The sequence below is a fragment of the Pantherophis guttatus genome, chromosome 5 (genome assembly GCF_059756535.1).
Source record: "Pantherophis guttatus breed Tessera chromosome 5, ASM5975653v1, whole genome shotgun sequence".
Classification (NCBI taxonomy): Eukaryota; Metazoa; Chordata; class Lepidosauria; order Squamata; family Colubridae; genus Pantherophis; species Pantherophis guttatus.
In genome coordinates this window covers 95161041-95187444 of record NC_142067.1, presented here as the reverse complement: position 1 = coordinate 95187444, position 26404 = coordinate 95161041, and the positions used below count along the sequence as shown (strand labels likewise).

Genomic DNA, 26404 nt, shown 5'->3' with positions numbered 1-26404 from the left:
CTCAGACACTAGCCCTCTGTTTTCACAGAGAAGAATCTCCATTTCTGACTCTATTGTAAAGCCCCAGGATATTTAGCCAAAAGTTGCAATACTGAAGTCCAGATTGTGAATCACCTGGAAAGGGCTTCACTTATAGAACTGCAGGCCACATGGCCAACTTGTTTTTGAATTATTCTAAAATGTTGTCTTTGAGAAATTTTGTAGGCTCTTCTCCACAATCTTAACAGAGGCCCCCTCCAGACAAGAAGAGCTTCAGCAGCCAATGACAATGATATTCTATTATCTCTGTTATCCTTTGTTCAACTTCAGGTTTAGAAATATCACCCTATTTTATAAACTTGAGCACCCTAGGCAATTTCACAGATGAGATCACAATACAGCAGTTTAAATTGCCCACAATTATTTGAAAAATCTAGGCTGGTAGAAACTATTGACAGGTGAGCACCACAAGCTGGTTGTGTTTTGCAGCAAAGCAGGTGTTGGCATTTATTGCAATTGACAATAAACAATCATATAGAATTCTTGCCATTCTACAACAGCCAGTAATTGCACACCAGTAATTCAGATGTTCACTCAGAGCAAGGAACAATTTTTTTCCACCTCAAAGATGTCAACAGGATGGTTTGCAAGCTTCCCAATGCCATCCTTTTCCTTCTTCTACTTAGCTCTCTAAACTCCATTAGGGAACATTACTGCCTTTTATTTCAGTTATGCCAGACCCAGTTATGTCTGTTTATTAAATCTTAAAATAAATTTGGGATAATATAGTTTCTCTTGTTATATTGGCAGAAAGACAATTCATGGAAACAGACTTTTTAAAACTAGTTAATTTTTCCAAAATCAAGTGGAGATATTTACTCTAGGTAGATTAACTATTTCTTTCTTTCTGCCAGAACGGCATGGACAGCTAATATCAGTCAGAATTAGTATTAGAACCAGGATAAAAGACAATTTTTTCTCATCCACTTAGCCAGTTTGTTGTTCAGCTGACCCAGAAATGAACTGCTGAATGTCACCTCACTTCTGCAAGCAAAAACCTCCTTCCAGGAGCTGCTTCTTGGCTTCTCAATTTAAAGTGACAGTGTCTTGTTTTTTTCCCCTCTTCTATGTCAAGTGAGCCCTGATTTTTTTCCTTCTAGCCAATCAGCTGGGTGTTGGGAGGCAGCGAATAGATTGGGGGCGGGGCCAGGCAGAGGTGGTATTTACCAGTTCTACGAACTACTCAAAATTTCCACTACCGGTTCGCAAGAACCGGGGAGAACCGGTAGCAACTCACCACTGACGTAAGCTACCCAGAACCAATGATTGAGATGGGTGGCTATAGAAATAGAATCAATCAATATTATTCTAACTTAAATAAATAGGAACATGTTTTTTAGGCAGTTCCTGTACATTTTTAGTTAGAAAGGGTCAGATAACTGGAAATCAAAATCTCTGAGATCATGGTAATCAATATGCTAATTAATATGTAAATTAAATGAGATTGTCTTATTCTTGCAGAAAATCAATTCATAAATTCAGATCTGTTAATTTATATGCTGCCAGGAGTTAAGGAAAACTGAAGCATTCATTGTCTATTCATCTATCCTATCTATCCAACCATCCATCCATCATTTGAAGACGCGGATATCTATTTAATTCAGTCAGTCTTGGTTCTGAGCAGATATGTCTAACATTGCAGTTAGCCATGCTTTCTCAAGCTACTAAATTTAAATACATAATTAGGTAAATGAAATCAACATTTGTTGTAAGATGTACAAAATATATGTCAGAATAGTGTATATTTTACAGAGTAGTGTATATTTTAAATGTAAGTCATCATTATACTATTGTAGCTTCTACAGATTTTAAAATGCTAGTAGCAATCTTTTTATTTCTTTGTAATATGTGTTCAAAATCATATTGAAAGTAAAAATAAAATTCAATTTTTTGGACAAGAATATAGACAGGAGTTAAAGTATGTTGTTTGGGCCTTATGTGAAGTGTTCTGTTGTTGTCCCAAATATTCTGGAAGTGTACCAAACTCAGACATATCTTCAACCATATTCTGTTTCAAGGTTGAAGTGTTTAAACACTTTGCACACCACTAGAAGCATACAAGAGCAATCCAGTTCCTTTTTGAAAGCAATTCACACTTGGTATTACATGCGATAAATGTTTCTTGCTAACTGAATCAAACAACATGCTTCTGTACAACTTCAGATTATAAAACAAGTGCATAAAATACTGTATAATTAAAGATGCCTTCTAATTAATCACTGTTTTTCTTTTAAACAAATTTTCAGTGGCAGTATTCTTGCCATTATTAACCTAATAATGGAAATTGCAATAATAGAAGTAAATTAATGTGGTGGGGAAACATTTACAGAGTAACATTTAAATTAAATATGACATTAACAAGTCTAATGTTTAAATGCTGTATAATTAATATTTGTTCAGCTCCTGACAAATTACAATAATATAATTTTAGTGGCTTTATTTATGGTTCAAGATATTCTTTGATAAACATTAAATGAGCCATGCTTTCTTTTATTCCTTTATGGTATGCTATAGTATACATGCTCTGTATTAATGAAGAGGAAACCCATTTACTTTTTCAAGTAGTATGCCATGATTGTTAAAAGATTTGGTAATATAAGAATGCTTTATGTATAGCAGGTACAAAGATAATCATATCTGCAGTGCAATAGTGTTGTGGAATTATGAGACCAAACAACATTCCTGGGTCAGCCAGAGACAGTTTTATTGCGCAAGGTTCAGAGCCAGTTTTGTACCTGAAGCTTTGAACAAGGAGAGAACTCTGATACAATGGTTTTTATACATTTCTAAGACAAAGGATTCAGTGAGATCATACATTTTCCATATATGGTTAACATGAGATCATACATCCGATTTTCCCTATATGGTTACATACATTGGATAATATGTTCATCTAATTACTTAAACCATTAATTTTAGTTTATAAAATTATCTTAGCCACACAACTTTTCTTAAGTGCTTGGAGTTGCTAATGGGAGAGTTACTGCTGTCCTTGGGTAAATTTATTGGATTAAGTAACTCTTTGTAACATATAGGTCTTTGTGTCATTCACAGTGAGGTCACTCAGATGTTTTCCATATGGCGGTCCTTTCGTGACATCTAGGTCTCAGAAGATATATTACCACTTAATGGGGTTTAACTGTTTGTTAATGTAATTTCCAACAAGCACTTTTCTATCTTATAATAATGTGAATAGAAAGGTTCTCTCAGAGTTCATGTATCTAAGCACGTCTTCCCCTTATAATAATGTGAATAGAGAGGGTCCTCTAGAGCCCATATATCTGACTCTGTATGATTCCTATTTTATTCACATTATTTCTTTTATCTACATTAATAGAATATTGAAATCCCTAGTGTTCCTTATCCATAGCTTTCATAGCTTCACTAAATTCTTTGGATTGGTATTTACATTTGAAAATAAATATTGCTGAAGTGTTTTTTCTTTTTATAAGAGCACTTAATGGGAGATTGAAAATAAAGGTCCCAAAGCAATGAAAATATAACTAAAGCAACAAGAAAGAGCTTACTAAGTTTATTATTACTGCAATTACTGCAGGTTCGAATCTCGCCAGGCTCAAGGTTGACTCAGCCTTCCATCCTTTCTAAGGTAGGTAAATTGAGGACCCAGTTGTGGGGGCAATAAGCTGACTTTGTATAAATATACAAAAGGATGAAGGCTATTGCTTAGCGCATTGTAAGCCGCCCTGAGTCTCCGGAGAAGGGCGGCATATAAATCAAAATAAAATAAAATAAAATAAATAAATAAATTATGTGACCATGGATATATGCTGCACATTATAGTTGTATTAAAATTCAAACTAGCCAGATAGCAAAGAAGAGATGAGATAGAATAAAATATGGTTCAGTATTTCACTCTGATAGGCTTAGTTTAATTTAATGAACAAATTGAATATTAAGAAATGATCCTTGGTAGAACTTGTTTTAGGTTTGAACATTTTCTAGATGAACCTCTTAATTAGTTTTCATATAGATACAATGAGGAAGGCCAAGCTAACAGATAGAAAAAGCATCATTTTCGTTTGGGATGATTTAATGATTGAATTCAGACATTGATTGTACTAATACATAATGTGATTTCTTTTGTTTTACCATGTTTCATGAATTCAGCTGAGAGTTATTCCAGTGTTCAGTGTGTTTGTGGCCTTCACAAACAAGAATGATGGATTTCATGGTTGAAGCAGAATCTTAAATCTCATGAGGCCCTTGGACCATATTAAGCCTTAAGTCTTTGCATTTACCAGCCCTACAAACACCTCTACTGTTATATTAAGAATCTAGATTTTTGTTTTGTCAATTCCTGCTCAAGAAAGTGTGTCTCAGGAGATTTCGCTGAGACTTTTTAGAGCTGCCAACATAATTCTGTCTTATTTTGTGAAATGTACATACTTTTGTTCACTTGCAAAGTAGACTTCTAAATCCTCTTGAAGCTGTAAGGCAGTTATAGTTTTTTGAGAGTAGGTTACTTTCTGGGGATACATAGTCCTCCACTTATGACCAATTTTTTTTTTACTAAGTGAGACAATTAAGTAAGTTTTGCTCCATTTTGTAGCCTTCCTTGCCAGTTGTTAAGTGAATCACTGCAGTTTTTAAGTTAGTAAAATGGTTGTAAATTGAATCTGGCTTCCCCATTGACTTTGCTGGTCAGAACGTTGCAAAAGGTGTCCATATGATCCTAGGACACTGCAGCCATCATAAAAATGAGCTAGTTGCCAAGCGTCTGGATTTTGATCACATGACCATTGGGATGCTGCAACGGTTGTGTGAGAAATGGTCATAAGTCACTTTTTTCAGTGCTATCACTAAATGTAAGGTTGTAAGTCAAGGACTACCTATAGTACTTCTATAAGGAGCTGATCGAAAGAAGGCAATCAATGAAAATGAAATATATTTATGTATGTCTTTCATAATATTTATGTTTTGTCCCCGTCCCACACACACACACACCAACAGATGTCCAAGAGTTAAAAACCAAACCAGCCAACAAAATCCTTATGATAATGGAACCTGGCAGCAACCTAGTGGCTGCCTGCCAAGAGTTTATTACTCATGAAGGGAAGAGAATAACTTCTCTCCGCTTCTGGTACATCAAAGTAAAATGTTCAATAATTACAGAGTAACTTAAGTTCAAATATAATCCAGCAAAGCCTATAGCAAAAGTCCGGCAATGCAGAATGGCGTGGAAGCTTTCAGGTTTGTTCGTCACAAGGCTTGACTGGCCACCACGCTCCCTTTTATACCCTGTGGTGTGTGGTCCAGTGACTCAGCCTAATCTCTGGCACGCCTTCTCTTTTGTTGCGTGCGCTTATCTCTCCGACGCTGGCGTGGATCCAGCCAAGACTCATCCCCGTCACTGTCCGACTGCGCCTGCGCGGGGATACCTGGCTCCTGGCCAATCTCTTCTCCGTCAGGAGACACTTGAGGCATTGCCAGAGAGGAGGGTCCTGGAGAGGGAGGCCCGGCCAACTCCTGTCCTTCCCTTTCGGAGCCTTCTTCCTCCGATAAGACAGGCTCGGGGGTCGGAGCCACAACAATTTATTTTATTCATTTGCAATATTTATAAGTGCCCGGTAACAAATTCTCATTCTGTCTCCCTCCCTCCCTCCCTTCCTCTCTCTTAAAAGGAAAATTAGTTTTTTGATTTTTTTGGAACTCTCTCTAAATGAGTTCTGCAAACAAAACAAATTTGAAAAAGCTTAATATCTAAATATTTGTACATCTTCATCTGAGACTATAACTGGTGAAAAATTAAATTCCTAAGTAGCTATTGAATTTAAGTGCACTTAATTGGAAATGACATTGAAATGGCATTTCAAACTCATACTCAATATGTGTTTTGCTTTCAAGCACTTATGCATAGTCCAAAATACAGTAAATCATGCAGAATGTCTGCCACAATTCTATTTAAGCCAAGTGAAACATAACATGACATAGCACATACATCATTTCTTGATTAAATTTGATGAACTTCAAGTCATTACCAGTAAATTGGAAATGCTACTTGGTTAATGTAACCCAAATAGACAGCTTTCGTGAGTCATAGGATTTATGGCTGCTAGTACTTGACACTGATAATGAAATGCCATATTTTCCTGTCCCTTGGAAATAAAATATAATGCCCTGCTACTTAGGTATCCTTTGCATAGGACTGTTAGTTCTGTATTTGTTTCTTTTATGAAAGTTTATTTGAAAAATAAATGAATTGAGTCACACTGGTAACAGGAGAGTGCCTCTATATTTTTGAATTTAAACTTTTTAGAGCATGTTTAAAAAAAGTTCTGAACAGTTTAGATAACCAAATTAAAACATTTATGATCAAGTTAAATCTGTTAATTTCTTATAAACTTGTTAAAGAAGGCAATATTATATTACTTAGTGTGATTTTGATCATGGCAGCAAAGAAATACGTTAAATAAATATTATATAACTGAGAAAAGGAACTGCCTAGATTTATTTTATAAAATTAACAGATCAGATATATTTACAAATACTAACCTAGTTGAAGTGTTACATTAAGGTATAATTTGTATTACATTAAGATATCATTTAGTGAATAGGCTACAGGTAGCTGAGTTTATACAACATGCAAAGCCATAAAATATTTGTTTTTTTTAAATCATTTATAAGCTATACAAAATGTGTTTTACAAAATATGGCTTAAAATGCAATAATGAAGCTAATTTCATTAGTGTTAAGCCATAATATGTAAATGGTAGCTTTCTGAATCCAGTCTCTGTGTATGTCAGTATACATCAGAGATGATTTAGTAAAATTCCAAAGTTTTCCTGAAACAATTTCTCTCATCCAATTTTGCTTCCATCTGTACATAAGTTATTGTTACCAGAAAACAGTGACTGCATTGATATTTATATGACTGAAATAGTGAGTCATAAAACCCAGGAAGAGCAAAGAATCTTTTTTATAATATAATTTTATTATTTAATTTATATATTAGAATATAAAATACAAATGAAAAAGAGAGTGCGGGAAAATGGGAAAAAGGAAAGAGATAAGTGTAGAACGAAGGGGGTGGGAAAGCATTAACTTCAGACTCTTTTCAGCCCAGTTGAATGAACATAATAACATTACAGCCTCAATTTTTTACTTTGCATACTCAGTATACACTAGCCATTTCTAAAATAAAAAAAACTCAAGCACAAAATCTCAATAAAGGAAAATATTTATAGTTCAACGTTGAAATGAGGGCTTCTTGGTGCTTTCTTAAGTTGGTTGTTTTGTTGCAGATGTTTCATCACCCAAACTAGTTTTGGATAATGAAACATCTGCAACAAAATAACCAAGCTCAGAGAGCACCAAGGACCCCTTGAAAAATCCTGAAGCACTTTCCAGAGTGGTTCAAATTAGATTTGTTTTTGATTAAAGTAGTTAATTTGGTCACCTCCACTAGTTCCATCAGTTTTTCCAACCATTCTTCCATTGTGGGGATTAGTATATCTCTCTATTTTCATGCATAAACCATTCTCGCTGCTGTAAAAATGTAGAACAACGTTTAGATACAGAAGATTCTTCAAATGAATATGCAAATTAAACCAGAGACTTTTCTTCTAGGTTTAATGGACAAAGAACTTGGAAAAAAAAGTGAGGAGTGAAGAATCAATTAATCTAGCTTTAAGATTGCTTAGAGCGAAAGTTTTAAAACTCATTGCAAAATGAAAAATGAAATTTTAACCAGGTATTTTGGTGAAGGAAAGTAATTTATTGGATGTAAGATGAAAAGCTGTGAAAGTAAACATCAGTCTCATCGTAGACACATGTCACTGATTGATGTTTTCCCTGCACAGCTGCCTAGAGGTAAAGTCTTTGAAATAGCATAGTAGGTATTTTGTCTACGGGGAAAGAACACTTAGTTTCGTTGTTGCTTTTTTGATACCAAGCTATATGTCTTTATTTTCAATCAAAGGAAAAACAGTAAATCAGAATAATTGCTTTACCCTGTGGCATCTCTGTTTGTAAAAGGAAGAAAAAAATGACATAGAACCTTCAAATTAACTTTCATTTGAACTAGGTAAAAAGTCTAAAAAATTACATGCATCCCAATATAGCATTTTATTAATCATGTCACCACTCTGTGAAAAGCTGGTCTATTCCTTTTATGTGCACTGCAGTATATGTTTTCATTTGGAAATATTTTTTTAACATTAATGACTAGAAAATCATCACTCCCATAAAAATTCATATAAGCTATTAAAACAGCAAGTTTGTAAGGCGAGGTTGTTTTTCTTTAGTTAAAAAGAAACTGACTTAACTATTAGCTATAAAAGGAGATAGGCATATCTGAAAATTATGAAACGCCCGCTCTTAAGGGAACTCTGGGAGTTGAAGTCCACACATCTTGAAATGGTCAAGTTTAAAAACCAGTCCTAGTGTTTACATTAGCTACATAATAATCCTGACTTCTGGGGCTAATATGAGTTTGGACTTTCTGTAGCAATGCTGTTACCCTTGCCCTTGACTGCTCTTTGATACGTATCTTGTGTTGGTATTTTGTTAGGCTGAATCTGTTCTTAATCAGATAGATAGATAGATAGATAGATAGATAGATAGATAGATAGATAGATAGATAGAGTGCGTGAGCGAGCCGTGGTGGCGCAGTGGTTAGAGTGCAGTACTGTAGGCTACTTCTGCTGCCAGTACTTTGGCAGATCGAACCTCACCGGCTCAAGGTTGACTCAGCCGTCCATCCTTCCAAGGTCGGTAAAATGAGGACCCAGATTGTTGGGAGCAATATGCTGACTCTGTAAACCACTTAGAGAGGGCTGTAAAGCACTATGAATCGGTATATAAGTGTAAGCGCTATTGCTATTGCTATTGCTATTGCTATTGCTATTGCTATTGCTAGATGAATGGATGGATGGATGGATGGATGGATGGATGGATGGATGGGTAGATAGATGTGTAGATAGATGTGTAGGTCGTCCTATAGCCAGCCATCTCAGAGATGTGACTCTGGACAACACATAACAAAATAAACAGTTAAAAATGAATACATAGAAGACACTCAAAGTCATATATGTTTGTAGGTTTTAGTAAATAAAATAAACTCTGTAAGAAAAAGAATGTATATGACATAAATTATTTAGGCAGTATAAATATTTCTAGGAACTTGAGTGAAGATTTTGACAATGGTATGTAACTGGCTTATGCAGCTGTCTTTCCACAGATGGAAGTCAGCCTTAAGAGAGTTCTGAAGGTCTTTGTGTTATGCTTCAAGGACAAGTATTTTATTATAAACTATATAAAAATAAAGTTTTTTACATAGTTACAGTTAAATGCAGGGACACTGAGACAGTTGTAAGTGCAAGGACCAGTTACTTTTTCAGTGTTGTTATAACTTCAAAAGGTTGCTAAACAGCACAGTCATTGAGGGAAGATAATCTGTATAACAGATAGCATTGTGATGGATCAGAGTTTCTTTGATGATAGTGGTAGAGCTGCTGCTATTATAGACTAATAGTATTGCTGCAAATACATGTATTGTTTCTGGAACAATTCTGACTTAGATGGAATCAAGAAGAAAATTTAGTAAAGTTGAAGAGGAAGGATTGCAACAGGAACACAGTCAAAATTCCAGGATGCATAAAAAATAGAGAAATGTTTAGTGAAACTCACCAACTTGTCTTAAACTGTGCTGAGCTTTTATCAGAGCTTGTTTTAGTACTCTCCATTTAACAGTTCTAGAGGAAGGATTTACGAATACTGCAACTATGCAGAAGTTATGCCCTTGTGAATTTGGGAAGGTGGGGCCAATTGAAAACACATTTTTAACAGGTAAATTAATAGTGATCTCCAGTTGAGCCTATTGCAAGCCCTACTAATAAAGATGACCAACCTCCTTCATGATTTTATATTTATCACCTTTTTGTGGACAAAAACCTGAATATGAGATATACAATTATCAGATACTGCTTTCTAGCTTCAACAGTTTGCCACCTTATGTAAACCTTGGGACGAAGAACTAATGCATATGACAATTGTAGCATTCCTTTTTGGAATTTATTGGGAGTGTTTTATGTATGTATAGCTAGTTTAAGACAATAATAAGCTTTCCTTCCTTATTATATATTAAATCCCTTGATCAAACTGGCATTTTTTTGATGTATCATCTTGTCAACTTTATCATTTTTGGGGTCTTGGTTTTGATTAGTTTTTGTTCTTTTTTGGTGCAGTGTCTATGATCTTGACAGAAATATGCTACGAAGAAAAGAATGGGAAAGGAGAAATCAGGAGACCCAGCATGAAGACAGCATATTTAATACCAGTTATTCTCTTTTTAGTGAACCGTACAAGGTATGTAATGTATACTTTATCTATATCCTACCCATCTGTTAGATTGACTTGTTTATGGAATAGTGAAATAGATTAGGTATAACTTCTATAAGGCAAAGGTGTTTAACATTTGCAGATTTTTGTATATTGTGCCTTCCAAGCAGGGGTGAAATGCTCCCGGTTCGGACCGGATCACGCGATCTGGTAGCGATGGAGGCGGGTGGTTCGGAGAACCAGTAGCAAAAATCCCTGCCCCCCCCATTGCCCAGCTGAGCCGCGCAATCATCAGAGGCTTTTTTTTTAAAGCATTTTTTCTACAACCTCTTTGGCCAAAAAAATGCTTTTAAAAGTAAAAAAAAAAGCCTCTGATGATCGCGCGGCTCAGCTGGGATCATCAGAGGCTTTTAAAAGCATTTTTTCTACCTCTTCGGCCGAAGAGATTATAGAAAAAATGTTTTTAAAAGGAAAAAAAGCCTTTGCCGATCAGGCAAGTCAGTTGGGATTGTCAAAGGCTTTAAAAAAAAAGAAAGTCTCTGCCCTCAGCCAAAAAGGTTGTAGACAAAATAGTTTTAAAAGAAAAAAAAAAAGTTGGCCATGCCTACTCAGTCATATTACCACCACCACCACCAAGCCACGCCCACAGAACTGGTAGTAACAAATTTTACATTTCACCACTGCTTCCAAGTTACATTGATTCATTTCCTCATCAGTTCCAAATGTTACATAGTTTTCTGCAATCTAAAATCATTTCAACTCCTTTTGCCTAGGTAAAAGTTCCTAAATATTTCTATCCAGATCATCTTCCTTTCCCCCTGCATCAGTCCTTAAATGGATTAAGATTGACAGTACATCACTGATCTCATGGTTAATTTTTAAAAAATTACTAATTAATTTGTTTTACGTTGCCATCCATCCCACAAAGCTACTTGTGAGAATGACTGCTTTCTTAACTTGTATTGTTTTGAACAATACAAGTCCAAATTAAATAATTTGATCCAGCAAAGCCAACTGCAGTAATTTATGCTCTTACTTTAATTGAACTGTAGAAATAGGTTATTATTGATAAGTATAGTTTCACATAATAAACTGACTTCATAAAGCATGCATTTAAGTTGATGATCAGTTAAGTTTAGGTGCTTGTTATTTGGAATAGAAGAACATTAGGGCAGCATTAGATTCAGCCACGTAAGTATGGTCAATTTATGACCATACTTGGGACCAGAATTTAAACAAATTAAATTGTTGATTGTTAAACAAGTAAATCTTCATCAATTGACATTGCTTGTCAGAAACTAACTGGAAAGGTCATAAACCACAATACCACACTGCAACCATTGTAAATGTGAGCTGTTTACTAAGCATTCAAATTGTAATCATGTGCTCATGCAGGTGTTGCTACAATTGAAATTTTGAGGACAGATTGTAAATCACTTTTTCTGAGACCATCGTATCTTCAAACCATCATTAAATGAATGGTCATAATTTGAGAACTACCTGTAGATTGAAAAAAAATAAGATGCTTTAAAATGAGATTACGCTTGTATAGTGCCTAGTCAATATCTTTCCTCCCCTTTTAAAGCAAACTCTTCAGATAAATTGATAAACTATGCAGTTTCAAACTGGTAATACAGACTTAAATGTTAACCTGTTTTTCAGGAATCCAACATCATTCTTGTTTTTTGCAGGATTATGTTATCATCCACCAGAAATTTCCATTCAGAATAGGCTGTTGTTTTTTCATGTACTTTTGCATGGAATAATGAAATGTTTTCCTTAACCAAATAAGACAAGCATACCTTGGTCCCTGCACCTCTTTGAATCTGTATTTTCCCATGCATTGGCCTAATCCCACATTGCTATTTTATGCTATGAACACAGTTCCAGTTACGACACATTTAGTGACTGTATGAAGTTATATGATAACCTCCCCAAGTATTTACCACACAGTCCCGAAATTATGAATGTTGCAGTACCATGGTACCCTTATGAATGACTACAGAGGCACTGCAACATTTACTCTGCCTATCCCCTCCATATGCACTTAACGACCTGCACATTCAATTAGCGAATGCATGGGTGAAAGGGAGTTTTTGTGTTCATTTTACGTGATTCATTCCAACAAATCCTCAGGTTAGAAATGTAATTGGCAGGGTCTGTTACATTTGTAACTCGAGGACTATCTGTATTTAAAGTATATATTTATTTATTAATTTCTTGAATAATGAAGAATTACAAAGAAACATATTTACCTGAGCTAGGATTCCTTTGAACTGGAAAGTTACATTATGTTTTCACAACATATGTAATTAACCTGTTTTGTGGGTTGTACAATATCTTAAAACATAAATTAATCAAAGCAGCTGTATTTTCAGAACATCTAAAAAGTAAAAATCACATAGCATATTAGAGACATACAGATTTTATGTCTTTAACTAATCTGAATATGATATAATATGACTGCTGTTTTATTGTTCTATAAAGTTTGAATTTATTTACAAATACATAAATACTATGAGTTTGTAAGGCAATAGATCTATGTGAGTTACTTAACCTCCGCTATACAGTATGTTCCCTGTCTAATGCTTACCAACATTCGAATAAATAGAATTATTAGATAGTCTCAAACAATAACATGTATTTTTTAAATCATCAATCCTACACTACAAAATTACTGCACATTCATGATTTTCAGTGATTTTATTTCTTGACCTTTTATTTATTTTGATTATTTCCTTTACAGACGAATAAGGGGGATGAACTGTCTAGTCGTATCCAGAATACACTGGGTAACTACGATGAAATGAAAGAATTGTTGACCGATCACTCCAATCAAAGCCAGCTTGTGGGTGTTCCAAAAGCCTGTATGTCACAGGCACCTATGAACAAAATGGAGGAACACTTTTCTGCTGATACTCAGACTTCTGTTTGCAGTCCTCAGTCTTCTTTGCCAGTAACGCTTTCTGGACAGTTAAGCAAGAACGCAACAATAGGTTGGCAGAAATCTGGGTATTGCTTAGAGAATCAGCAGAGGGGGGGCAAACATAGGCATGGATTGTCAGATTCACAGAGTAATGATTTCAAAATAGCTAACCAAAAGAGCAGCTTGGAAAAGATTATGCATTACGTACACAGTCCTTCTCCATCATCTTCATCCAGTGCTATTCAAGGTCCTATAGCATCCTTACTTGTAGAGAACATTCAAACACAACAGCAGTCAAAATTGAGCTGTGCCACAGAGACTGGAGTCCAGGCTCAAGAAAGACCAGCTATGCATAGCAATGGACACTGTGTACAAAATTTTCATCCTGCACTTGCTTCAAAACCAAATATAATTCAGCAGAAACCAACAGCTTATGTGAGGCCAATGGATGGTCAAGATCAGGCTCCTGATAAATCTCCAAGACTAAAGGTGCCAGATGAAACCAGCATGCTCTGCACCTCATACAGAGAGATGTCTTCTGTTAAAAATGAATCAGCTAGGACCAAGTCAAAAATGACCCAGTGTGGTATTTCCAAGCAAGAAGAGGTAAGTTTAATTATGACACACCTTTCATAACAAACCAATAAAGAATCAGTTTTTAATTGTAGCTTTTTAATTTTAGGAAGAATGTTTTGAATTGCATTTCCAGTGTTTTATGATTCAAATTCTAAGTGGCAAACATACACTATAATCAATATTTTGATATAATAGAGTTCAATTTATTGCTTAGTATTGAGATGACTTCATTCAATATGTGCGTCCTTAATGGTTTATGTATTTTATAAACTCTGCAATTGTTCAACTATTCATATTTCTGTGAAAAGATGACTCTGATTTGACAACTCTTTTCAAGAGTTTCTGGTAAATGACTCTTAGTGAATTGATTTTTTAAAAAGTGGAACTACTGTATACAGAGGTAGCAAGGATTTACATTAGAAATGGGTAATATCTTCATATGTGAGGACGGCACTTGGCCTTGGAATAGATTTCTGGGAGTTCACTCCTGAAAGAAGCAATAAGAAAGAGAAAAATATGAACGGAACTAGGAAAAATTAGATTAAAGATCCATTTCTCCAAATGAATACTTTTAAATTGAATGAAATCACACAGCCAAAATGCATCATCAAATGTTATGACAATACTCAAGGATTTTCAAGGAGGCACAAAGTCAGGTTACTCTGCCAGGCAACTATGATGAAAATAGCAAGTTAAAAATTATTTGCTGGTCTTTTTCAGAAGCCAGATATCTAGATAGGTTTGTCATAAGGAACTTTACACAGTAAGGATAGTATTAAGCTAAGACTTTTCCACTCATGGTCTATATATATCCTTTCAGATGTGTGTATATGTAGGCATATACGGTTTGCAAACAGTATTCTCCAAACTACAATCTATTATTTTTTATTTCTGTAGTTAAAGTTGTGTTGTTGTCAGGGAAAATACAATTTAGTATGGTAAACACAATCTGTGATTACTCAACACCTTTATTGATTCTAAGTTCATGTGCTAAGGCATTAGCTGTAGTTTCCGATTTCCTAGGTTTAAGCATGTTGAGTCGACATAATATTGTTTTAAATCTGATCTTAAATAGTAGGCTTGTTAAAATATAGTTATTTCTGCAATGTTTTTTCTCTGGTGGGACTGGTCTATCAGGGCAACCTCGTCTACCCAATTATGGGATGGAGTATACTGCTTCCGTTTTCATCTTTCAGCCCCAATTCAGGCGCCTTCGCAGGCAGTCGCTTTATTTCTTTGTCAGTAAAACATAAATTTATTTCTGCAGTTCTTATATCTTTTATCTCAGGAACCTGATATGTCTTCAGTTCATGAAGTTTATTTCAGTACAATGAATCACAGGAAATAGCATTTGAATAGAAATCACAGGACATTACTTTTAAATTTGCAGGAAAGGTTGATTTCCTCTACAGATCTATTCTGAATTTAATATTGTTAATCAGCTTTAGAAGGTTCTTGGTAGCTTGACATAAAATTAATCATAACAATTTCTAAAGTTTAATGTAGTGAAATAGCTTTATACATTAAATATAACAAGTATATTTCATTAAATTAATTTTTGAAATGTTCATTCAGGATGTGATTTTTTGAGTCATTTTCATCAGTATTAATCAAAATGCATACTCAAATATCCTCCACCTTTCAAAAATTATCCTACTTCTCAGTATAAATTATAGTCTCTCAACTCAAGTGTTGCTATTTCTCATGTAGAATTTTACTGTAAGCAGCTTACAAAATATATTATTAGAATGATATACTGAATAGAAAAAAAATAGGTCACAGAGAAAATCTGCTAGTATCTAGTATTGTTCTTTAAAATTATTTGCTATCAACACATTTATTCTCTTTTATCTCCGACCTTATTTATACAATGTTATAAATGCAATAACAAGCCAAGATTCAAGGGTTGGAGTAAAAAAATAAATCAGAATTAGACAAAAAATATGATTGTCACAGGATATGTCAAAAGATGACTTGGATAATGGAAGGTACTCAGATAGCCTAAAGCAGTTGCATCTTTTCCCAGGATTGTATGAGTGTTCTTTGCAGTTGCAGTGCAGTCCAAAAAACCCCAACTTGGCCAGGACAACCATGGCTGAGGTGGGCATGGCCAGCTCAACATCACTCATGTCTGGGGCACCTGTGGTGGCCCAGGCGGAGCTGGAGCGGATCAATTGTGAGGAAGGTGAGACCAGGGGGAGTGCCAAACCCTTGTCCTCTAGTCTAGAGGAGCCTCACCATCACTCTCAGGCCACAGGCTTGCCCCCCCCACCCCCGAGTTCCGTTTTCACTGGCAGAGGCACCGCGGGCCAGTCCTTTGCTGTTTCCAGGGCGGCCAAATCGAAGCACCCCATGGGCTGGATCCAGCCCACAGTCCTTGAGTTTGACCCCCTGCCATAAAGGAACATAAATGGATGCAGGACTTTAAAAATATTGTTCCTTTGGATTGAAGATTGAAATTAATTCATCAAAAGATTTTATTCCAAGTTTATTGAATGATTCAGAGAATGAATCAAAAAAGATGGAATGTAGATTTTCTTTGTACATGATATAAGGAATTCAAGGCTACATTAACATACATTAACTCCTCTGATTTGGTCCAATATTTTTATTGTTTACTTTCTGAAATAAGTAGATTTATGGGTAAATGTTTTCAAGGTAGAGATATGAATTCTGTTTTAAATTGTATTTTAGAATCATGGAATCTGACCATTTTTAAGGAATTTTGGTTACATCAGTTATCAGGCATAGCCAAGATAATTATGCTGAGAGAATGAAAAAATATTATTACTCTAAACTCCAAGAACTGGAGTAAAAAAAATATGTAATTTTCCTTTTTCTGAAAAATGCACTTCACTTCTGCCAATCCAAAAATGGTACAAAATGTTTCCCTTTGCTGAAGATTTCATAATAATTTACAAGAAAAGACAAATCCTTAGGTGTAATTTGGTGTACAGTTATTAAATATATGTAATATATTTAGGTGATTTATATCTATTTAATATGTTAATATTTAACTTTGATTTTGTTTTACTTGTCCTCATTTTTGTCTGACACATCAGTTAAGGCAGCAGTGTCAAATTCAAGGACCGTGGGCCAGATCCAGTAAGCGGGGTGCTTAGATTTGGCCTGCGGGGCCACCCTGGAAACAGTGAAGGACTGGCCCATGGTGTCTCTGCCAGCGAAAACAGAGCTCAGGAGGATTCGAGCTCTGTTTTTGGTGGCAGAAGGTTGCAGGAAAATAGAGCTTGGGAGCCTGTTTTCTCTGGTAGAGCGCTTGGGCCACCACAGATGCCCCCAACATGAGTGATGTTGAGCTGGCCATGCCCATCCCAGTATCATCCACTCTGGCCTCCCGAGGTCAAACACAATCCTAATGTGGCCCTCAATGAAATTGAGTTTGACACCCCTGAGTTAAGGGAATAGTAATTTTTCTATAGAATTTTATATTTCTTGATTTGTTCATTGCTGATATCTAATAAACTTAAAAGTGTCAAAAGGTATCTTTTGACCAATGTGGGATTTATGTAAGTTTAGGATGTTCTATTGCTAAAATTATATATTGATTTTGATTTGTTTGTGTATATATTTTCTCATTTAAAATTGTTGCCTGAAAGTGCAATAACAATACTTCAGTGCAATAACAAGACTTGAATAGGAATGTTTGCCACTGTAGTATATGAAATCAGACTCTTTTTTTTAAGGAGATACGTTTAGCAAAAAATAAAATAAAAATAGAGACATGATATATATTCCTAACATTGTAATGAACCTTTAAACTTTTACTCATATATCAAGATTATTATTACTTATTTCTATGCTACCTCTATGGCCTACAAAATACCCCACAATATCGCTACAGCATCAATATCATGAGTCCATATTGCAAATGATTTTCTAGAAGAACTCCAGGGACAAATACATCTAACTATAATTATATGCATAGACAGTACAATTCTTTGCCAGCCAGTGCTTATTAAAATCTTGACATTAACCATTTGCAGGTAATTATGCTTTACCACATTGCTTGTCTACAGGATGGCACTAATGAAACAGTAACTTAATTACTGCTATTGGTATGGTGGCTCACAGGGTTAGAAAAATAACTATAGCTTCAGTTAGAGGTAAGCAGATTTTTCCATACAAATAGAGGGGTTTTCTAATCACTAGTGATTGTACCATCTACACAGACATAGCTGCCTAAAGTATATATGTCATACAATTATTTTTAACTATTTCTGCTTCAAATGTATCTAAGACCAGGTAACTGAATATCAAGATAATATGTACGAAACGTCTGAAGAAGGCTTGTTTATAAAAATATTTATTAAATTGGTATGCTGGCAAATGTAACCAAACTCTCCATGGCTAACACAAAACACATGGAGCAATGTCAAAATATGGCAGAAAACACATACTGTGATTGCTGATGTATACCATTCCACACAACATTCTAGAAAAGCTCCCTTTCATGAACTTCTGGAAAATGTTCACAGAAGGAGGTAGTCTCAAAAGGGCAATTGTTCCAAAGAATTGGTACCACAATTGAAAAACAGCATTCTCTGGCTTTAGTTCCTTTACCGCATAGCAACAGAAGACTATTAGCAGTTTCTGACAGGAGGAATACCTCATATAGATCAACTTTGATTGGAGAAGATTCCTAGGTCCCAGCTATAAAGATTAAAATCAGCAGCTTGAATTGTATATTAGAATGATACAGCTTGGAGCTTTGTGGCACCTTGGCAGCTGTACCCTACCTATAGCAGAGCAGAGTCTTGACTTCTTGTTCCTACTGCGGTTGGATCTAAATAATATGAGATTTTTCTTGAAATCCATATCATGTATGATTTATCTGGCAAGTCAGTGGCAAAAATGTATGTGGGGGAGCCATAGTAGTAGATATGATATAACTATATCCCATGTAGTTATATGGGATGGTAGAAATAATGGAATATCTGTTTTGGTATTGAAGTTGTGTGTAACAAAAACCAAACTGCCTTAGTCAATCAGAAATTCAGACTGGGATTTTCAAGGATGAAGATGCAACAAAGCAGTAGTGCTAAGTAAAAGAGAAGACCAGATAAGGAGAGATAATTTTTGCATCGATATACAGCTGGATATGACAGTTATATGATCCTATCATGAACAGTTGAAGTTCAGATATGCTCTTCAAAATATGAGAGCCTGGACTAATCAGAGAGAAAAAGATTTTAAGACAGAGTGTGGACCTGAAGCAGGAAAGAAAGCCTAGTATTCAGAAGGATGGGTCACGCGCTGGCCACGCCCACCCCATTTTAGCAAGGGAGAAAAGTTGCGATATGTCACATGATGACAATGTGTTGTCGTGAGTTTGACACTCCTGCAGTAGTGGAATTCATTATCAGAACTGTTCGTGCATCTTCCCTCCACTTGATAACATCCTTCATCTCCATCTTCTTGAGAATGTTGGGATGGTCATGCAATATCTGGCTTTAAGGTAATTAATAAGTTGTCTTTAAGGTGGAGTATCCAAATAACATGATACCTTGTTAAGAAAAAATGTCACTGTTTTCCTCATCTTTTGTTGATATACCTTTTGTCATATGCAAGTAAAGACTTTTTGTTTTTAGTAAATTGCATATATTTGGTATCTTTATTTTCTTGCATCAGAAATAAACATGGAACAGATTTGGGTGTATGAAGTACCAGTATTCATTAAATATATAAAGACTTGAATGTTTGAGTTTTCTGAATGACCCATGAGTCTCAAACTGACAGAGTAGAAAGTTGAATAAACCTTTTTCAAAGGACAGGTTTAATTTCACCCTATGCACGATGTAGCAGAATAATATGAGGTAGTAAATCTGTTAATTAAGCACTGCTATCCAGTAACTAAGCCACTGAACTATAGAACTGAAGTACATAAACAGATCACAAATTGACCATCAGGGGAATGTGACAAAACATACATTATGTCAAAAACTCTACTGTTTATTTAGTTGTATTCAATGCCGCAATTCATATATAACGGGTAGAGCTTATGTCATGACATCATAATGCATGATTTATCATTTTGGAATCATCCTATTAGGATCAGAGCAGTTCCTGAGCTAAGCAGCATTATTATTAAACTTTTCTGAGCCACCCAGGGCCACCAAACATCCATTATCTTGGAAATATGAGATAAAGAGGCTGGACTTTAAAGTCTGAAACGTAGACAAGATAAGGGCTTTGACTTCCTGCACTACAGAGAATAAATCATCTTTGTATGCTTGGCTTCATTCTTGACAGCAATAATGAGACTAATCTAGCTGAGAGAATCTGAGAGATTTCTTCTAAGTAAATCTGTTTCTCAATAAGGATTTATGTGTCTAAAAAGTCAAGATTTACTGCAAGCTATATTGTGATGCCTGACAAATTTAAGCCCTCATTAACCTCATTATACTTCACTATATTGTTGGTAAATTTTTTTGCTGCTATAGCTGGCTAGAAACTACATTTGTGGATACTATGGGTTGTTATCCTGTCCTAGAAATAGAAGAACAGTCCAAAAGGTAAAGGATGTGTTACCAGTTTTGTATTAAAGCTTGTATTCTACTTGCTGATAAAATAAAACTTGCTTGCCTTTTGGACTGTGGGCAAGCAGGAGGTGATCTTTGCTGATAGGGCATGTTCTTTACCTTAATCAACTCAGGAAATGGGGAGAAGTCCACTCAATTGCAGAATTTAAGAAGAGCTCATTCTTAACTGTGACAAGCTATTCATTTCCCTAATAGCCGATTTGTTTAGTTTGTGCTCCAAAGGTTTTGTTGAAGCCATCTAATTAAAATGATTTTGTTTCAGCATTAAAGGTTGAATGTGTTTATCAGTATGGGATAGATGTAGATGTAGATATATAGATATAGATGTATAGATATAGATGGAGATACAGATATAGCCATCTGGTACCCCTGTTAGTATGACCTGAGACCTCTTGGGTATGGGAGACTTGTAGGTGAACCCAAAGAGGCATATGGAAGATTTTGTAGAGCAACTGTTGGACAGAACAGCTTAGATTAGATGCCAGTGCAGAGCCAATGGAGGTGCTTGGCAGACCAGCCCTGTAATCTGGGTCGAGTGTGAACCTGTTGGATCTGAAGAAGTGGACAGAATCTTAATGACTGTAAGCTTGGCCACCTTCTTATTAGACCCATACCCACTCCTGGCTGGATAAGGTTTCCTGTGAGACAATGTGTGGTTGGGATTTCATGGTTCTCCACCACCTAAAGAAATGCTGATTCACCTCTTCTAAAGTGATCGCTAAACAATTTTTGTCCAGTATCCCTTTGAGAGAAGATAATGGCACAGCAGCTTCAGGGTAAGATGAATGAAACAGATTGTATGGACACTTTTCAGTCAGGTTTCAGGCTTGGGTATGGAACTGAAATAACATTGCTCTTTTCCACCTCTGGTGGAAGCAAAATGTGGGGACTGCATTCATCTTTACTCTACTTGATCTCCTTGTAGCCTTTGATACCAATGCCCATGGTATCCTTCTGGACTGGCTGCAAGAATGCTAGTTCTCCTCCTTCCTTTGTAACCAGTTCCAGTCAGTGTTGATTTGGAATGAAAGATCCTGCCCTTGGCTCCTTACATTGTGGAGTGCCACAAGATTTGGTGCTTTCTCCTCTCCTGTTTATCATATGCATGAAACTACTGGGTGAGGTCATTTGTAGCCATGGGATAAGGTATCATGGATATTCTTTACCCCTGGTGAAGTAAATGATGATTTTAATATTCTGTTTTGATGCCTGGAGGCTCTGGGAAGTTGGATGAACATCAGGCTTCAGTTCAACATTGGCAAGACTATGTAGCTTTGGGTTTGGGGGTTCACCTGGATCTGAGACAATACCATCTTTAGTTCTAGATAGGGTGGCATTGGCCAGACAGATCCATTTTACTCCTGCCAAATTTACACTGCAATAAAATATATCCACTGTTTCAAGGTCATTAAAGGGACATCTTTGAGAGATGGGAATCTCTTGAAATCTACCATGTAGCATACTTGATGGCCATACATTTAAGATGGCATTAGTTAGGTATATAGATTTTGTAGCCTATTCAGATACTTGATTACCTAATCCTTCCAATTCCACAAAAAATTCCACTCTTCTTGTAACTAGAGAGTAAATGTTTCTTGCACTGCATTATGTTCAGTAAATTACATTGTACGTTTGGTGGTTTAAACTCTCCTGATTTTCAATTCAGTAACAGACGGAGCATTCAAATGCAAGTGTACGTTTTAAAAGTTAGATGATTATTTTGAAGCCTTTCATACTTTCAAAATGTAGCCTTGGCAGACTGATACCTAGAAAATCAACTGGATTTAATATTCCTTCCTTAAAGTACCAATATCCAGGATATGTATCCGTGAAAAAGAAATATCTATAGGAAAAAGTAAAATTGCTCATTCGGAGAATGTTCAGTGTAAGTAAGGGTGGTGTAACTGAGGATATGTACTGGTTATATCTTGTAAGAGCATAATGATATGGCGACAGATAAAGATAAATTAGTCATATTCACTCTCTAGTAATAACTTAATTGGTTAATTGGGAATAAAGTAGAGGATGAATATTTATTACTTACACCAGCTCTAGGAAACTTCTTTCCTTTAAAAATATAAGTGGTTTTACAATTTGTTAATCTGAAAATGTGTCAACTAATATGCATAATTTTAAAAGGCTTGAATATTTAGCTATGAAATACATCATTATACTTAACTTACATTTATATTAGCAAATACATTTTGAAATACACAATATTTCACAACCTTATGAATTCAGATTTGTTTACAAGGTGCAATTAATACCAATTTTCCTGTTTAATTACTTTCTTTTAAACTATTTTCTAGTGCCACATTGTTTTTATGTACATATTTTTAAAACAATATTGTCTATACAGAGGTCTAATTAGACATAAATAGGATCTTAGTTTTGTGTAATCCAAATAGCCATAATTTTTGAGATTTATAATTAAATTAAGTAGTGCTAAAATAAAAATTGCATTTGAGGATGAAGAATACATTCTGGTGAATGATTACTTTGTATAATTTAAGGTGCTTTCTGTATTATTGTTTATTTTTAGGTGAAATATTTCATCTAAGCAAGTTTTACAGAGGGAAAAAAAGAAAAACTACACAATGCAAAAAATGGGAAACATTTTGCATTATAAGTACCAAAAAACAAAACAAAAGCCCCCAAACATAAAAGATTGTTTTTTTCTTTATGTTTTGTATTTAAGCATGGTTTTTAACAACCCAACTAGGGAAATGCATGCAAGATGTTATGCTACACTAAAAAAAAAAACCCGAAGAGCTGAAAATGCTAATTTGATTTGATTGTGTAATATGTAATATGTAGCTATGTAGTATAGTTTTTCCCATATACAAATATACCACATCTGTATATTTACTTTGCTGAAGACATAACTAAAATGTGTTTAATGATAAAATCTGTTCTTAATTATGAATAGCAGCTGTCAGAAAGGATTTCCCCCCCCCCTGCTTTCTTCTGAAAACTTGCCTGATCTACTCATTTTCATCTGCATCTGTCAGGGTTGCCAATCTGACGGCAGAAAGCTTTATGGCTGACTTCAATTTGTTTTTGGGAAGGTGGGAGCAAATTGTCTCAGTCTGCATGGCAGATTTTAATTTTCCTTTCCCTAGTATTGCAGGCTGTTGTTTCTGCCTAATCCAAGAGGCCTATAAAGCAGCACAACAAATGAGTTAGCTATTAAGTGCTGCGATAAGTATTTTAGGCAGCAGTTCTTATAAATTTCCCATGCCTTATTGAAAAGGCACAAGTATGGTATCATTGTTCTCAGATAGATACCACTAGAAAATCATTTTTCAAAGCCAACTAAAAATATTGTACATCCTTATAAAGTGATAGCACTTTAATTCTAATTATTATTAATTAGACTAACTATTTTAGGTTTGCTCAGTATTCTGGTGAAATACAAGCTCTTCATCAGCTTGACTAAGAAGGGAGGCTCCATAATATGATTTTAATATAACCCCTGTATGTATAATATATTCATGTATAGGAATAACACTATGGAAACCAATCTAGAAAATGTTTATTTTCTCAGAAATAAATTCTGTTGGATGTGCTTCCACAGTACTATGGGCCAAAGCTCTATTATACTAATCGGGAATTACTTCTGTGTAGAGATATGTCAAATTGCATAGTTATTAACTTTTTCTTCTTGAAGACAAACTGACATAGAATGTATAGAAACTGATAGGTGAGCTTTGTGGACAATACTAGGATTGAACAACTATTTTGATTCCAAGCATACTACTATTCTGGGTTGGAACCAAACATATATGTATATTTATCATCCATAGATAAGATGACACTTATCATATTCACATACCATACTTAGTGTTACTAGGGGAGGAGCTGAAGAGATTTAGTTTTCCCCCATTTCAATTAACTCCACTTTCCATTGATGATATTATTAACTGTAGGCAATCACAGAGTTACTCAGACTCTGAAAGTGTTATTCAGTTGTGTTCTAACAGCTATTCTGAGATAATTTGTGATTGATCACATATCTTAGTATTTATTAGCTCTTAGATTCTCCTCTAAGTTGAGTCTTTCTGCCTACAAAAAGAGCATGTGAATAGAAATAAGGCATTATTTTTGTATATTAAATATTGTGTTTTCTAATGTCTATATTACCAAGTAAATTATACCCAGCAAACATTTGAAATTAAATATCTTTGTATTCATTTTCATTTTTGAACCCTTATTTCAAAATAAAATATAATTACTTCCATATTGAGGAAATGCCACATGCCTTAGAGGTAAACACCAAATTCAAGAGCCCCAAAAGTAAAAGTGAAAGGGGCAGACCAGAAATAGAATAAGGTCAGGCATTTCTATATATGCTGAATGTTTCATCTTGATGATGTTATCATGAACATATTATTGGGCATTGAAAATGATCTTAAAGCAAAATATAGTGTAAATGTAGAACTAAAAACATACTTGCAAAAGCTCCTGTTTTTCTCAGGCATTTTGGCACGAGTTAAATAATTACTATAGATTTCAGCACATTTTAATATTGTGAAAAACATTATGTTTAAGCCATTTTCTTTTCAGAAGGTTTGCTTGTTAACATTTATTGCCTTGATTAATCTAATTAATCTGCAAGAGTGTTTTCCAATTGTATCTTGTCATTAAGGTTGCCAACATGATAAGGTGTAAATTGATTACAGTGTGATAACTTATAGCTTACAAAATACGCTGAAACTACAAAGCAAGGTGAAATGCCTGCATACTCTAATAATTTATATTCTAAAGATACATCCTGTACCGATTAATATTACATTAATGCACATTGATGTCACTATTGTTTCAAAGGTCAGAACACAGAGATTCACAGAAACCCCCTCCCTCATTTACCTTTAATAAAGAGATGCAAAATGCATTAAATTTAATGGAAAGAACCATAGGTAGTGGCCACCGAAAGAATTATTGTACACAAAAATGCTGTTTAAAACGGTAGAGCTGTGAGTTCACTTCTGATTTAAAGATAACAATTTAGAAGGTTATTTCCTTTTTAGCAAGACAGCATAATATCTGTAGTATCAACTGGTTTCAGTAAGTTAGCATAGTATGCAATTATCATTATCCTTATGACTATTCACTGATCATTATATGTTTGCAATGGATGGACATTCCTCCTTCCTGTCTAAGTGTAATTTCTGGTTATGTGGAACATAACTTTCTGCTACTACCTCCTATCTCCCTGGAAAAAGAAAATGCTTTGACCAAACTCTTCTTCCCCAACACTAGAGAAAGTGGGGGGGAGGCTCTTTATTCTGCACATCTTACCTAGCTTCAATTCCCAGAATTCCCCAGCCAGAGGAATTTGCCAAAAAGTTGCCAAAATTGGACAGCCGTACTCTAAATATGATTATATTATTATTACTATGCTAGACCAGAGATCAGCAGCCCTGTCGCTTTTTGAAGAAAGAAAATAAAAGCATCAATCATATCTAAGAAAGAGTTTTACTTAAAATAAGAAGAAAGAAAACTCTGCTTTAGTTTGGGTAAAATTGTATGAAGTAAGGCATTTAACACTGCTGAAAATAAAAACAGCATCTCAAACATTGGTCACCCATAGAATGCTGTAGGTATACTCTGTCACTTTCGTGTTGGAAGCACCAAGACGCTTCCAGATTGAAAGGATTACAGGTGACATCATAGTTGCTCAGAGGATGCCCATATACAGAGACTGAACACTGATGTTATATGTGGGATCTCAGCTCCAAGAATTTAAAATAGTATACTTGCAATAGAAAATCAGAGGGAAATTCCTTGAAACAGTAACCAGATCTTTTTCAAATATCAGAATTTATTAAACAAAGTAGCACACGTGAATACAGATCCTGGCCTACAATTTTTATTTTGGAAGAATTTTCCCCAAGCTTGGTTCTCCAGCTGGCTGGTCCTAACTAAACCCTCACTCCTATGGAGTTGCAATCATCAGTCAACGTTTTACCGGTAGTAGTACATTTTTCTCATATCTCACCTT

At 35.1% G+C, this 26404-nt stretch overlaps 1 protein-coding gene across 3 annotated transcripts in view; it reads left to right on the top strand.

Moving 5' to 3' along the window:
• The window catches only part of AFF3 (ALF transcription elongation factor 3), a 236633-nt gene that overhangs the window by 29254 nt on the left and 180975 nt on the right, over positions 1-26404 (top strand). For all 3 annotated transcript variants that reach the window (XM_087871491.1, XM_087871492.1, XM_060686638.2), the window contains exons 2-3: positions 10245-10365; positions 13085-13870. In XM_087871491.1, the coding sequence (XP_087727617.1) occupies positions 10245-10365; positions 13085-13870 (907 nt within the window). The remainder of the gene's footprint in view (positions 1-10244; positions 10366-13084; positions 13871-26404) is intronic.